At 41.9% G+C, this 16,911-nt stretch overlaps 1 protein-coding gene across 3 annotated transcripts in view; it reads left to right on the top strand.

Annotated features, from left to right (window-relative positions):
- The window catches only part of STK32A (serine/threonine kinase 32A), a 224,000-nt gene that overhangs the window by 149,348 nt on the left and 57,741 nt on the right, over positions 1 to 16,911 (top strand). For all 3 annotated transcript variants that reach the window (XM_075860026.1, XM_075860027.1, XM_075860028.1), the window contains exon 6: positions 4,337 to 4,374. In XM_075860026.1, the coding sequence (XP_075716141.1) occupies positions 4,337 to 4,374 (38 nt within the window). The remainder of the gene's footprint in view (positions 1 to 4,336; positions 4,375 to 16,911) is intronic.

Genomic DNA, 16,911 nt, shown 5'->3' with positions numbered 1-16,911 from the left:
CTGCTAATTTTCGTAAAGGTGTCTGTTTTGCCTTCAATGAAGCTCAATGTAAATGGAATCAAAATAGTCGCTACCGACATGAATGTTCGCATTGTGCGGTATCACATCCCATGGTGCGATGCTTCAAGAAGGCCAATCAGACAGCTCAGCAGCAACCTAGTACCAAAGACTCGGTTTCCAAGAGCGCTGAGGCCAGTGAATTTAATAAACATGTTACCTTGGCTAGAGGTGTATCCAAACCGAAAGGGCTGAGCTATTGTATAATGGTTTTACTAATGGATTTTTTGTGCCAGAGTTTACTGGCTCTGGTTAATTTTAATAAAGGGATTGTACGTATTAAGATGCAGAAGGAATTGTCTGATGGCAGGATTGAGGGTCCTTTTTCCTCCCCTCCATTTGACAATTTTAGATCTCCTTTGGGTTTAGTTCCAAAGAAAGAGGTTAGTAGTTTCAGATTAATTCATCATCTCTCTTATCCGAAGAAGTCATCATTAAATGATTCTGTGGATAAGTCTGATGCCTCCGTCATGTACGCATCCTTTGACCAAGCTTTGTCCCTCTTGCGCAGTTTTGGTATGGGTGCCTTGCTTGCTAAAGCGGACATCAAATCCGCTTTTCGTTTGTTGCCTGTTTGTAATGTTGGTTTTAATTCGTTAGGTTTTCAGTTTGATGGTTGTTATTATTTTGATAAGGCTTTACCTATGGGTTTTACGTTATCATGATTTTATTTTGAATCCTTTACTTCCTTCCTTGTATGGGTTGTTGTTCATGATTCTGCAGGTGGCATATTACACTATTTATATTATTTTCTTTTTATTGGTCGATGTGATGCTCCTGATTGTTTGGTTTTATTACAAAAGTTTGAATCTATAATTTCTTATTTTGGTATTCCTTTAGCTCTGGAGAAAATGGTTTATCCTTGTACTACTTTAGAGTTTTTGGGTATTGCAGTAGATACGGTTGCTATGGAATTTAGATTACCTATTGATAAAATTCAGAAAATGTGTGCCATGTTATTGCGTATGTTATCTTTGCGTAAAGTTTTATTAAAGGACATACAGTCGCTGTTGGGTAATTTAGGGTTTGCTTCTAGGGTGATCCCAATGGGGCGTATTTTTTCCAGACATTTATATATGTCCACTAGGGGTCTGAAGTCCCCTTTTGCTCATATTAGGCTTACTAGGGTTTTGAAGGAGGATTTAAACATGTGGTTGTCTTTCCTTCAAAATCTTAATGGTATTATTTATTTTTGAAAGCTTTCTTTGGAGCCTTCCGGGTTAGTGAGCTGGTGCCTATCAATAGAACCAGCTTGGCTGGTTTATGTTTTACAGATATACAGGTGGATCATAGCTCAATCTCACTTTTTCTAAATTGTAGTTCGGTTTCGTTATTTTCACATTTGGATCGTTCACCGGTTACTGTTTATCAGTTGAATAGTGTTTTGGAGAAATTTTTATTGTTTTTACACCTTGATGACTTTAAATTCTCTTCTCATTCTTTTAGAATTGGTGCTGCTACTGAGGAGGCGAGTTTGGGTCTTTCAGAATCAGTCATTAAGCGGATTGGTAGATGGCGTTCAGATAGATTTAAATTATATGTTCGACCCAATTTAATTAGTTCTTGATTATTTTATAGGTTCTAAGAAGTTAGTGGTCTGGATTTTAGGCCATTCCTTTATATTCTGGGCCCATAGATGTGCAGTTTCCAGGACATACAGTGAGAACCTATCATTTGATTGTAATACCTGTAAAGTTTTTTTGGGCAGGTATATGGGGTTTGAAATGGAGTCAGCTGGAGGATAGTTTTCAGGAGAAATGTTTACTTTGGCAAGCGCCGGACGTTGTTATCATTCATGCAGGAGGTAATGATGTGGGCCGTGTTCCCACGGTTCAATTGTTGGCTGCAATGAAGAGGTCCTTTTTGTTTTTTTGATGGGCTTTTTCCTAATGCAGTATTATGTTTTTCGGAGATAGTTCCTCGTTTGGCTTGGTCATGTGCCGAGTCCTCTTTTTTTAGATAAAATCCGTAAACGGTTGAATAGAGGCATGATGAAGTTCATGTCTTCTTTTCATGGTATCTCCTTCCATCACGTGGATCTGGAAGGCTATGTTGCTGGTCTGTATAGAGATGATCGGGTCCATCTCTCTGAGATTGGCCTGGATATTTTTAATCTGGGCCTTCAAAATATTATAGAAGAGGCTGTTGGTGTTGGGGGGGGGGGGAGGAGCGTAGCAGCTTATGGCTACTCTGGCTGGTGGGTTGTCGCACAGCTAATTCTGTGTGGACAAGTGCTTATTTATTGGACATTTCAGTATTTGACATTATTTATTTAATTACTCAGTTATTCAAGTTGATTATAAAGATTTATTAATATATTTGCTACCCATAATAAACACCACGGACTTTTGTTTCCAACTATTGGTATGCTTGTCTATATTTATGGTATTTCTGGGGGTTGCGTATGTTATCCCATGAGAGGCCCCCCTTTAGAGCGCATAGCGTGGGGGACACATGGGATCACTTCGCATCCCCCCTGTTTTCCCCCTTTTTCTATCCTTCTTTTCCCTTATTCTGTTCTCTTGTTTGTTCTATATTCTGCTTTTCCCCCTATTTGTGTCTTGGTATCTTCCCACACCCCTTCTGTGGGGTGTGTTTTGGTATTTACCTTGTTCTGGAAGTTTCCTCAGGTTTGACCTCATGACCAGGCAGATGTTGGCAACAGTCCAGGGATTGGTTTGAGCAGCTGAGCGGCGGGAAACCCTGAAGTATAAAAGGCCTCGCTGTCTGGTCCGATCAGCAGTTCGTCTGAAGAGGAAGCCGTTTGAAGAAGCCCCGCCCACAATCCACTTTTTTCATGGACAGAATCCCTGTCGCTGTGTTTGTTCGTGGGTTGTCGCACAGCTAATGCTGTGAGGACAAGTGCTTATTTATTGGACGTTTCAGTATTGGACATTATTTATTTAATTACTCAGTTATTCAAGTTGATTATAAAGATTTATTAATATATTTGCTACCCATAATAAACACCATGGCCTTTTATTTCCAACTATTTGTATGCTTGTCTTTATTTATGGTATTTCTGGGGGTTGCGTATGTTATCCCATGAGATTTGACACCAGGAGTGCAGGTATATGTCCATAGATTATAGGTGTAAACTCTATGATTTATATATTGTTTAAGTTATTAAGGGTTTTATTTCAAATTTGCTGAATTGACAAGAAAGCAAGAATTATATAAGTAATATATAAAGGTAATAAAAGTCCCAAGGCTTTTGATGGGTATAGGGAGATCATAGGGAGATCATAGCTACAGTAGACAGCGTGTGCATATGTGTGTATGTATGTATGTATGTATATATATATATATATATATATATATATATATATATTAGGAATAAATTCTTGCAGCATTCCCATTATGTGCCCGTAATCACGGACCGCAACAGCCACCCGGATTTTCGGCCCGTGCTCCCATACAAAATATGGGAGCACGGGCCGTAAAAAGCAAAAGAACGGACATGTCCTATCTTTTGCGGTACACTTCTACGTCCCGGACACCTTCCCGTAAATATATGGGAAGGTGTCCGCAGTCAATAGAAGTGAATGTGCCCGTAATTGCGGACCGCAATTACGGATGATTTTTACAGTCGTGTGCATGGGGCCTAAGTAAAAAATTAAATCTTATTTATTTTAGCTTACATAGCTCTTTCTTTCAAATATATATATATATATATATATATATATATATATATATATATATATATATATATACACAGATACAGTGTGTGTGTGTGTGTGTGTGTGTGTGTGTGTGTGTGTGTATATATATATATTTATACATATATCTACAGTGTGTGTGTATATATGTATATATATATTATATATATCTACAGTGTATATAAAATATATAGTTTAAGTTGGACCAGATGCGGCAAATGGGACCTGGCTTGAATGGTCCTTTTTTTTTTTTTTTTTTTACTGTATACAATATATATGTATATTGTATTTGTAAAACAAAATTTTTTTGCAGTGCATTATTGGTACAGTTTTCTAACGTAAGGCTACATTTCAACAGGGGTCACAGTGGGAAGAAATATTTTGGGTTGCTTTAGTGGCAACGCATGCTGCTCCTTCTCTTACAGGGAATATGGTAGGGCTACCAGCATAGTGAGTTATATTTTTGTCATTCTCTGCCATGAAACAATATGAGCCTTATCTGACACATTAATCTGAAAGTCTTTATGTGTATTCACAAGAAATCTTATACAAAATTATTAATATTTTGAAAGTTAATGCAATCGATATAATTGCTGAAGTGTGTATTTTTATTTTTATAGGGATATCAAACCAGATAATATACTGCTTGATGAGCAAGGTAAGAAGGATTCTTTTTTTACAGCACATTTGTTGACATACACTTCTTTTTCTCTGATGTCTTTTTACGTGCCGTTTTTTCAAAACGAGGTGTAAAAAAACGCCCCGTCAGAACAGAACGTCGTATTTCCCATTGAAATCAATGGGCAGATGTTTGGAGGTGTTCTGCTTCCGATTTTTCAACCGTTTTTCGGGACGTTTACGGCCCGAAAAACAGCTGAAAACACTCCGTGTAAACATACCCTAAGACTTAAAGAGATTGTCCAGGCATTTTTGATTGATGGCCTATCCATCGATATCAGATTGGTCGGGGTCGAATCCCGGCACTCCCACTGGTCAGCTGACTGAAGGGGTCACAGCGTTCATTGCCACAGACTCTTCAGTGTTTACCAGGCACAGCGCCGTACACTTCCATGGCGGCTGTGCCTTGGATTACAGCTCACTACACTCGGTCACATTTATAAAAAAAAAAATAAAAATTCTGCAAGCGAAAGCAGGGCAAGCAGAGATTTCCAGGGCCACATAATATAGGATACAAGGAAATGCATTTGGACTCTTAGATGTATACATCTAAAATTATTCACAAGATATATATGTATAATATGCTCATAGTTTTCTATTAGCCAGACATATGGCAAAAGTGTCCTTCACGCTTTCACTTGTTCGGTATATGTCAGTTATTATTTGTTTTAAGAGTTTTAAAGAGCATCTACACTATTGTAAAAAACACATAGCGTGCATGAAATCTGTAGTGTAATGCACACTTTTTACACCTACTTTAAAAGTTTTCAAGCGTCTAGTAAAAGGAGCTTGGCTAAGAGGAGTCAAAAAGCATTTTTTCCCCAAAAATATTAGTGTAAATGTACGCCAGCTATAAGGTGACACATACGGAAGAGAAAAATGTCTAGTGAGTCGCGACAAATTTATCATACCTTGTGTGTTCCCATTTTGCCATCCTGTAAATATGATACATCTTACAATACATATGATAAATCTTTGTATTTCTATAATCATATAACAAAGTACTGATGCACATTTTAATATACTGCCTCCTCTCAATATTCCGTCAGTTGTCATTTCATACTGCAATCTTCAATTTCTTATATAACATAAATTTATTAGCAGATTATGTTGCAGTATAAATCATGAAATGAAAAACCTCCTGACCGGTCTGTCTACTAATTCACTTCTTAAAAGATATTTCTAACGGACAAGTGATTTGGATCCTTCTAAATATGTAAAAAAAAAAAAAAAAAAAAGTTTTCATCAGCCATTGAGTTCTATTTATTCCTATAAATAAATGAAAATGTTTAATAAAAGGGGGGCATTTTCAATTAAAAAGCTAGCAACACTGGTTACATGATTTCTAATAAATTATTATGCAAAAGCTTAACTATTATATTATGATACAAAATCAATTTGAACATGTAAACTTACGTATCTCTAGTTTTCAGTCAAGCTGAATAAATCCTTTTGCTAGAATCTCCAGTCCATAGATTACAATAGGAGAATAAATTAATCTATTATTCTGTTAAATTCTTCAAGGCTGTTCTTGAACCTGGCAAATTGATTTGCACAATGCATCCTAATTCCTGGCGGCAAAATCTTTTGTGGTTTAGCAAAAGTTGAATTGAACAAACCATTTTCTCTAAATCAAACCAATAATGTTTCCACTCACTGACAGAAAGTAGACATCCTAAAATGGTTAGGGAATGAAACACGTACTATATTAGAAAGCTGATAACAGCAAATTTGCAACGCAGACCGTCGATATTTCCCTTTTTCTTCTAATTCAGGAACCATATTTCCAATGTATAAGTATGTGGTGTCCCATTAGGGCGCTGCTAGTGGATAAATGGTTAATGTTTTATATGATTCTACATATTTAAAGATTTGCAGAAAAGTGCCTATCTGCAACTCGCTAGTAGGAACTGCAGAAAATACAAGATATTTGTGCACCCCTCAGTTGGGAACTGATACCAGAGGAATCGCTATTTGAGAAATTGCATCAGAGAACAGTCAAGAGAAAATGTAAGATTTGGGAAACACCTTCCACCAGCCCGGAGACATTTATACAGTGTGTGCCCCAGGGGACCACAGCTACCACCATTATTTAAGTGCAACCCCCTTATCACTGTTCCAGCCATAGGAGTGTGGGAGGTCTAGTGGAGACGGCCCCCCCCCACCGTGAGCACCGTGACCATACCGTGATGAGGACTACTACTCCCAACGTCTTGACTGTCAGCTGTCCCACTGCGTGAAACCGCATTCCCTGTGGGTTGCTGCAAGTCTATAATACAGATATGTAATTTAGCCTTCATTGTCTTAAATAAGGATTATAATGATCTGGTTCTGCGATAGCCAGGGAAAGAATTTAGCACACAGCACAACAGACCTTTAGCACAACCTTTTCCACTACTGTGGTTAAGGACTACGGTGCTCTAGCTGGTCAATTGATTGATTCCCTGGGTAGGGTCTCGCAGGAGTGGAAGCAAACCAAATGGGAATAGTTGGAGGATGGTTGCTATGGTGAAAAACAAAGGTAAAAGTCACTAGAATTAGCCTAAAAGGGTTACAAGCAGAGAAGTGGTCTCAGGAGCATAGTTAAGTAGGCCAGGAGTCTATAAGGGTATGTTCACACGCTTAGCAAATATCTTCTGAAAATACGGAGCGGTTTTCAAGGAAAAACAGCTACTGATTTTCAGCCATTTTTTATTCAAAGTCTCATTTTTCGCAGCGTTTTTTTAACGGACGTTTTTGGAGCCATTTTTCTATAGAGTCAATGAAACACGGCTCCAAAAACGGCGCAAGAATTGACATGCACCTGCTCTTCGCGGGGGCGTTTTTTTACACGCCTGTTTTTCAAAAAACGCCCCGTCAGAACAGAATGTCATTTTTCCCATTGAAATCAATGAACAGATGTTTAGAGGCGTTCTGGTTTCGATTTTTTTGGGCTATTTATGGCCCCAAAACGGCCTAAAATAAGCCGTATGAACATACCCTAAGGCTGGGTTCACACAGAGTTGTTTGACTAGTTTTTTGACGCGGAAACCGCACCGCAAAATGTGCCAAAAAACGGCAGAAAATGCCTCCCATTTATTTCAATGGGAGGCGGAGTGTGTTTTTTTTCCCGCGAGCTGAAAAACCGGCTCACGGAAAAAAGAAGGGACATGCCCTATCTTTGGCCGTTTACACCTCTGACCTCCCATTGACATCAATGGGAAGCAGAGAAAGCGTATTTCGCAGCATTTTATGCCCGCTGCGCTCAATGGCCACCGGCGAAAAACGCAGTGAAAAACGCCCCGAAAATCGCTGTGCAGACAGAGGAAAATCTTGAGGCAGATTTTCCGCCTGCAAAAAACTCAGTGTGAACCCAGCCTTAGAGGGATCAGGTAAGTTTGGGTATGCGGGACTATGGAGTACACATCAGTGAAATCAGACTAGCCAAGGTTCAGGTAACGGTGGTAAGGCAGTATCCGGTGTGCGGTACTGGAAGGAATCTAAGAGAATAGTCAGGAAAGCCGAGTTATAACAGTAAAGATCAAGTTTAAAGGAAATACAGCACAAACTAAACTAGGTAACACACCTATAACTAGCATTGACTTTCATGCATTGCCTCTTTAAATCTGACGCTCTTTATTCTACTTGGCATCCCTGCCAGTCCAGCTGCGAGACTCCTTACGGTGATTGGGGCATACCTCCAAAACTCTGAGTTCCCATTTGAGAGACCGTTTAAAGCTCTGCCCAGGACCACCCACAAAACTTCACACAATCGCCCACTTCAGAGCATATGTGCATAACCCCCGCCACATTTCCGGCCAGTTAACTGGGGAAGATGAGATGGCACTTGAACGCATATATCTTCTCTGCTTCGTAGACGTCAGCTTTAGGTGTCTGAGATAGAAGGATAGCTAGTCATGGGGAACCAATGGAATCATTCCAATGGGAAACAGATATTTGAAAATTTGCCATGGTTTTTGTTTTCCCAGTGAGCGAGTTCTTCTAATCTGCAGGTGTGATCCGCCTTGACTATTTACGGGGATATTAATGGATGGGACAGGGACATTATAGAGGCAGAAAGTAGCACACTGGTTGCATCAAGGTGAGGTCTAACCAAGGATTTTGTAACCAAAAAATAAAACTCTAGTGTGCAGGATAGCAAAGCATCACAGATTATCATCTAGATTAGAACATTCACCACAGCTGATCAGAGTGTTTGGACCAGGGGACATGTCCATCATCTGTGAAAGTAGGTATCCACATCATTTTACATTTCCAACATGTACTAATCTGGGCATGTGTGATCAATTTTATGTAGTTTAGATGGGGTAATATGCCATCTAGCTAATACTTTGAAAGCATTCTCTTGTAGTCCGGCACATGTCAATGTAAATTTAGGTTCGGCCAGTAATGAGGAAATGTTTTCCATTGTAAAGGTTGTGAATTCTTTTCCAAGGCTGCAATAAATCTTGAACTGTGAGAAACTAAAGTATGATCAGGGGTATGAGGAGTTAGTATTTGTTTATAAAAAGTACATTTCCTGGGGGCCTTCGATTAAAGGACGGGTGTCGCGAAAAAATTTTTTTTATATAATATTGCTTTTAGTATGTTATTAAAAGAAATGTTATTTATTTGTGTGTTTGTGTTTTACTTTTTTATTTTTTCTAACTTTTACTTCACTATGGGGGCTGCCATTTTGTTTTTCATCTCTGTATGTGTCGATTAACGATACATACAGAGATGGAATACGGCAGCTACAGTGCATAGGAGTCAATGAACGGGAGCCATTCCATTGACTTTGCTCTCTGGCTCTGTACTGCGCAGACACAGGTCAGAGTCACACAGAGCAGAGCAGCTGTTTGCAGGGAGAGAGCAGGCGCCATCTTGAAGACCAGCTGTACTGCAGGTAAGGTCTGTGTGTCTGCATGTCCCACTCTCTATCTCACAGACCGCCGCTCTCGTGACCCCGACGGGCCCCCCCCACCCGATGCCCCCCTCCCCAACGCCCCCCCCCCCCCCGATGCCCCCCCCCAATGGCCCCCTCCCCTTGTGTGAAGGACACATGATGCAACTGTACTGGGAAAGCCCTGAACGATAAATCTCTCTAGTTGTGCTGAGACTGTTTGGGGATGTGACTAATGAACCTCTCAGTCTCAGCACAATTAGAGAGATTTATCGTTCAGGGGTCTGGGAAAGCTGGGTGACCACCATTACCCCTCCCACTGGAGTGTGAGAGGTTCATTAGTCACATCCCCAAACACACTCCAGTAGGAGGGGTAATGGTGATCACCCAGCTTTCCCAGACCCTTGAACGATAAATCTCTCTAATTGGTCTGAGACTGAGAGGTTCATTAGTCACATTCCCAAACAGTCTCAGCACAACTAGAGAGATTTACCGTTCAGGGGTCTGGGAAAGCTGGGTGACCACCATTACCCCTCCCACTGGAGTGTGAGAGGTTCATTAGTCACATCCCCAAACACACTCCAGTAGGAGTAATGGTGGTCACCCAGCTTTCCCAGACCCCTGAACGATAAATCTCTCTAGTTGTGCTGAGACTGAGAGGTTCATTAGTCACATCCCCAAACACATGATTCATCGGTTAACCAAACGGTTACCGATTCATCAGACGGGGTTCATGTGACTATAAATCTGTCCATAACAAGAGAGTGCACTCAGGACAAGCCCTGCCCTCATGCCGTAGTTGTGTGGTTCTGTCTGCAGTGATGGCGGTGGGTGGCTCTGACACCCGCCTCCCCCGTCAGGACAGAAGGGGTGTCCGGATTGGAGACACAGCGCTGCACCTGTCCTCAGGTTGTGTCTGGTATTGCAGTTCACCTCCATTGAAGTGAATAGGACAGAGCTGTAATACCACACACGACCTGAGGACAGGTGCGGCTCCATGTTTTCCTGGACGACCCCTTCAAGACTTTTCCCGTGTGTGTGTGGCAGAGCGGAGTGTGCACGGGCGCCGCTGATACTTCATAGCCACTTATCAGCTGTTTTGAAGAATCAGCGGCGTGCACCCCCCCCCCCCACACACACACACACACACACACACAAATCCCCCAAACACGCAAAATCAAGTGTAATCAAGAGTTTTTTTTATGTGTTTTCTTGCACGTAAAATGTGCAAAAAAAAAAACATGTCAAATACACGGCGTGTGAACCGGTCAACTGAAAAGTCATTCACTTCACTTTCATCATTCTAAGGCTGGGTTCACACGACCTATTTTCAGGCGTAAACTAGGCGTTTTACGCCTCGATTTACGCCTGAAAAGACGGCTCCAATACTTCGGCAAACATCTGCCCATTCATTTGAATGGGTTTGCCGACGTACTGTGCCGACGACCTGTAATTTTACGCGTCGCTGTCAAAAGACGGCGCGTAAAATAACAGCCTCGGCAAAGAAGTGCAGGACACTTCTTGGGACGTAATTGGAGCCATTTTTCATTGAATTCAATGAAGAATAGCTCCAAATTACGGCCGTAATTGACGCCTCGCAAAACGCGAGTACGAGCAATTACGTCTGAAATGACGGAGCTGTTTTCTCTTGAAAACAGCTCCGTCATTTCAGACGTAAATGCAGTTAGCGTGTGCACATACCCTAAGGGTATGTTCACACACAATGTTTTCAGCTGAAAAATATGAAGCAAAACGCCTACAAGCATCTGCCCATTGGTTTCAATGGGAAATAGGGCGTTCTGTTCCGACAGGGCGTTTTTTACGTGGTAGTTTTCCAAAAACGGCACGTAAAAAGACGCCCGACTAAAATGAAGTGCACATCACTTCTTGGGACGTTTTTGCAGCCGTTTTTCATTGACTTTATAGAAAAACAGCTCCAAAAACGGCCGTTAAAAAACACGAGTTTGATTAAAAAATGGCTGAAAATCAGGAGCTGTTTTCCGTTTGTTTAGTAAGCGTGTGAACATACTCTAAGGACTCATGCACACGACCATGCTCGTAATTACGAGCACGGGCAGCCGGCCGCTTTTCAGAGCCGTGCTCCCATTATAAAGTATAGTAGCACGGCCCGTAAAATAAAAAAATAGAACATGTTCTATTTTTTAAACGGCACGGGCACCTTCCCGTGACAAAACGGGAAGGTACCCGTGGCTAACAGAAGTCTATGGGCCCGCTATTGCGGGTCGTAATTACGACCCGAAAAAACGGGTGTTTTTACGGTCGTGTGCATAAGGCCTTAGCCTTTTGGTGTGTCCTATAACTTCTTCCAGCTGCAGAATCACACCCAATATGGCTGCCGGACACTGCTTAGCAATTTGAAGACACCTTTACCTGGCTTGTGAGAGGGGGGGGGTGAGGTTCCCTCCCACATTTACAGCAGCTGTGAGTCAGGTTGCTTTGCCTTATTCACCTTTCTGTAATTCTGGGAAGTGCTCCCCCTGGTGGCCAACATTGGAAAACATGTCAAATTATTATACGGAATAAAATAAAAAAATACAGCAAAAAACTTAAAAAATATAATAGAAATAAGTAACGACACTTAAAAAAAAAGGTTTAATTTGCGACACATTCCCTTTTAAAGGATAAGTGTTACAAACTAGGTAGGGCCTCTTTCATAGTCTGGGTGTTTCAGAAAGAATTTAAGTGAAAGTGATTATTGTAAGATAAAACACTTTGTGTTTTCGTATTCAGGATGTTACCAGCCTCGCCTTGACTGGGAGTAACTGTTTAGTAGCAAAATATGTGCCATTTTATTTGATCTCAGAGGTTTTGGGTAGTATATACTAGTAGATGTGGGCTCTGAGGTGATGATCATATCTCTAACTTGTAGTGGGGCGCCTCAGAGGGACTGGTGACATGGTCTTCTAGGGACACCAAGTATTTATTTGTGGGTTGTGTTCGCCAGTTCACCATTTAGTTTATACGAATTGATTTGTAATATATTTAAAGGAGAATCAGCGAGACGTAATCCTCCTTTGTATTCTGGTTAGGATTTTGTAGGATATACTCAGATGGGCTGTTCGCCAAATAAGTTTTAATTTGAGCCGTCGAAGTGATGTAAAAAAGGAGGGGGTCAAGTGGAAAGGGAGGGTTTAGAAAAGTTACATTATTTTATGAATAATCACACATTTGACTTGATTTTTTTTGTCCAAACGGGGAGTAGGATGGGATTGATCGGGAATCTAAAGTTTAAGATATATGGTTTAACATTGGGAAGTAGTTTATCTGTTATAAGGAAGATAGGTCAGAGATGATATTTGTCCCCAGATATTTATTGCCATTTTTAGACCAGTAAAAAGGAGAGGACCTCCTCAAATTTTCTTTGGATTTCTCAGGGAGTGAGATGTTGGGAATATGGGATTTTGACATATTTATTTTTAAAGATGGGATATATTGAACATTTCAAAGAGTTCAATTAGAAGGTTCTCCGCAAGTGACACAACCTTCTGTACCCCGCCATCACAGTGTAAACATGCATGAAAGGGTAGTTTTATTTTCTGATGGAATGTTTCAATAAATAGAAGGGAGAGGGGGCAGCCTTGCCTGGTCCTGTTGGTAATTTTGAAGAGGCAAGGGAATAGAGATATAGGGGCAGAATTACTAATATGGTCTTAGATTTAGACTGTGTAAACTTAGACACAGCAGTCAGAAGATGCTCCAAATTTATCAAAGTGGTGCATGCTGTATGATAAATTTGGAACCACTGTGCTACTAAATCGGTTTTACTTTGGGCCACCTCTAAGGGCATTATCCAAGTAGTATCCCCGGAATTCACCCTTTAACCCCTGTAGGGGCATCTGGACTTCCGGGAGACTACCAGAATGCTACTTCTTGAGGTGGTCCAAGTGTTAGTAGCAGCTGGCACAACGGACCAGGAAACAATGGTGAAGTATAATATGTGTACAGGCACTGGCAGATAGCAGTACCAGGTAGCAGGATACAGACTGGCAACAGGTAGCAGGATACAGACTAGTAGCCGGTAGCAGGATGCGGACTGGTAGCAGGTAGCGGGTAGCAGAATGCAGACTGGCAGTGGATAGCTGGATACAGACAGGAACCTTTGCAGGAACCAACCAAGTTACATCAAAGTTGCTCAGACACCAGATGACTAAAGGAGCTGCCTTAAATAAGCCCAGATCATCAGGGATTGGTTGGGTAGGATTGTGAATGTGCATGCGCTGTCCCTTTAAGAGACAGCTAGGGAGCGAGCACCCAATGGAGCATGCGGCTGCGAGCAGGAGCATGGCCATGGGAGGCACAGCAGAAGCAATGCCGTTTACGAGCATCCCGACGGGTAGCCCTGGCAGGAGTGGCACCTGCCGCCGGCATTAGATAACACCTTCTGTCTAAAATGTCTAAAACTGTTTATAAATGTGGCGCATGGCATGTACGTTAAAATTCTGGATAAATTCAGGCGCTGAAGTCACTAAAACAGGCATTTCGCTTGGTTGTACGGTTGAAAAAGGTGCCTGGTATTGCGACATTAGGTCGGCAGTGATCTTTTCTTTCAATTAAGATCGCGATCTTGGATTTTGTTTAAGACAAAGTATCTTAGCCTTCTTCGGGCGAGGTATATATTTAACATAGCATTTGACTGTATTAAATGGACTAAGCCCAAGTTTGCCTTGTTTGTTACTTATTAATGTCAATTTAAAGGGGGGTGGAGGGTAATCTTTATTGTGTTTGTCCGTCAAGCAGGCTGTGATGGGTTTAGGTTTAAATTATGTGGCCTGTCTGTTACAATACAGTACTTGAACAAATGTGCAGTACTTTTGTGGTGAAGTGAGAGGAGGTTGTCTGTGTAGAGTAGTAAGTTTCCAATCTAGGTGACCACAATATTTTCTAGGTGATGTCTTTGCCTGCAGCTTTGAGTTCCAGGGCACTTGGAATCCAGGCACTTGAGGCTAGCTAGCCGTTCTGAAGTCACAAAAGGTCCAAAAATGGGTTGAGCCAAAAGGGTACCTGTGGCTTTTGTCTGGTGATGGGGGATTCAGGCTTCAAACTGCAGGTAGGCCGCGATGACAGGGAAGGATAATATGGTGCAATATGCACCTGAAAATGTGCAGGAGGCTCTGCTGGGTATGATGGGCCTTTTTACAAGACTCCCAGAGCTGCCAAAATGATGGATGGATGTCGATTAGAGAGTCTGTTAGCCGAGCTCCCGGTCAGGGCTTCCTGCTCCTAATCCAGGCCCCTACCTTCAGAGGTCTTGTGGAGTTCATGCCTGGACGAATTAGAGCTGTTCTGGCAGCACAAGAGGGACCTACAAATTAGGCAGGTGGTTTTAATGTTCTGGCTGAACGGTGTTTAGACTCACCGGCAGAAGCAGAAGAGATACTCACTTTAGATATGATGTCAGGCCTGACTAGCTATAAGCCCTGACAACCTTTCTTTCCATCCAGCCGATAGTTGACCTGTGACCTTTATACTATAAAATATGGTGGGGAGTTGTAGTCTAAAACTGTTCTTTCACTTTTAATAGATGTCACCACAGTCTTTGTAAACTGACGGTGAGCTGGAAGAAAAGACGGGGGAACGGCGGAGAGGTAAGTATTTTATTTTTTTGGCCGAGTCCAGTGTTTAGTAGACTGAAGAACTGTCCAGGAATTTAAAGACTGTTGGCAACCCTGTTGGAATGTCGCATTAGAAATGTACAGCTTGTCTTCTCTGTCCATTGACATTTTTTTTTGGACAACAGACAAATTACAAGACTGTCTAAAAGAAAACCTGGCTTTATTGCCCATAACAAAAAATAACAATAATGTAATCTGTAATAATGAAAGCTGTTCTGTGATCGGTTGCTATGTGCAACAAGTATGCTTCTGCTAGACAGTTTGATAAATGAGGCCTAATGTTTATACCATTCAAAGTTAATTGTCTTTATGATTGCTCTCTATCATAAAGTATTTGCTAGAAACCAAATATTTACTGAATTTCTAAATATGTATACAGTATTTTATACTTAAAGAGTAAGGTCCCATGCACACGAACGCGCTTTTGCGGCTGCAATTTCCCCGAAAATCCACGGGAGAATTGCGGCCCGATTCATTTCTATGGGGCCATGCACACGACCGCGGTCCAGGCTCATACAAAATAATGGACGCGGCCATGTGCACGGCCCGTGATTTGGGGGCAGCTCGCGGGTGATACTACGCTGCCGGCCGACTCGAAGATCACGGCCGTGCATATGGCTACGGTCGTGTGCATGAGGCCTTACTAAACCTTCAACAAACTTCTGACATGTCATAGTGACATGTCAGAAGTTTTGATCGGTGGTGGTCTAAGCAACGAGACCCCCACCGATCGCTAAAACTAAGCTGCAGAAGCGCTTGGGTGAGCGCTGAGCCGCTTTTTTTTTTTTAAAGTTTTTTTCTCGGAGAGCCAATGTAACGGTGTACAGATACAATAGAAAGTCTATAGGCCCGTACACCGTTACATCGGCTTTCCGAAAAAAGCCGATCAGAAACTAAGTGGCTCAGCGCTGGAGCACTTCTGCCGCTTTGATTTAGCGATTGTTGGGGGTCTCAGTGCTCGGACCCCCACCGATCAAACTTCTGACATGACTCTATGACATGTCAAAAGTTTTTGGAAAGTTTAGTTACTTTTTGGACTGGTTCAAACGTTGCGTAAATACTGCGGATTTTCCGCAACGGAATTGCGGAAAATCCGCAGCAAATACAGTATCAGCAAAGTGGATGAGATTGAACAAATATCATCCACACACTGCGTAAATACTGAGCGGAAATACCGCTCAGAAATTTACCTGTGGTGTGGAAATTCATTCCGCATCATGTCAATTGTCTTTACGTAAATGCTGCTTATATGTTTCGGAATTTCCCCATTGAATTCAATGGGAATGTAAATCCCGCATCAAATAGCAGTTCCGTTTTTTTGCTGTGGATTCGCAGCGATCCCGCAGAAAAAAAATGGAACTCTTTATTTAAAAAAAAAAATCTCTTACCTAGGAGTCTGTGTTTCATCCTCCTGGGCTGACGCTTCATCTCATGTGACCACCGCTGCAGCCAATCACAGGCTGTAACTTTGGTCACATGGATGAAACATCATCCCAGGATGACGTCAGAGGGCCGGCCTACTGGGATGACGCTTCATCCCATGTGACGGCCGCCGCAGCCAACCACAGGCTGCAGCTGTCTCCTGAGACGTGATCCCAAGAGGCCAGCCGGCTTTATTTTTAGTGCTGCAGTTTTTCGCAGCAGACATTCCGGGTGGAAAGCTGAACCACAGTTTGGTGTGCGTTTTCCCCCGAAATTCCCTGCGGCAGACAGGACGGACGCGCTGTGTGCTATTACGCAGTGTATCCGCCACGTGTGAATTCAGCCTTTAAGTATTAAATACTGTTTGTTGAACGTTTAGTTACACTTTAATTTTGGTAGGGGTCTATTTCCATGAATCGTTTTGTCACGATGTAATAGTAAGGCTGAATTCACATGGGGCAGATACACTGTGTAATAGCATGCAGCGTATCGGCACTGTGCGCCGCAGGGAATTTCCGGGTGAAAAACTGCAGCACTTAGGATTCGTTCACATCTGCATCAGGGCTCCATTCTGGTGTTC

This window comes from Rhinoderma darwinii, chromosome 3 (genome assembly GCF_050947455.1).
Source record: "Rhinoderma darwinii isolate aRhiDar2 chromosome 3, aRhiDar2.hap1, whole genome shotgun sequence".
In the NCBI taxonomy this organism is placed as follows: Eukaryota; Metazoa; Chordata; class Amphibia; order Anura; family Rhinodermatidae; genus Rhinoderma; species Rhinoderma darwinii.
Note: the sequence above shows the minus strand (reverse complement) of the source record. Positions and strands in the feature narration are given on the sequence as shown.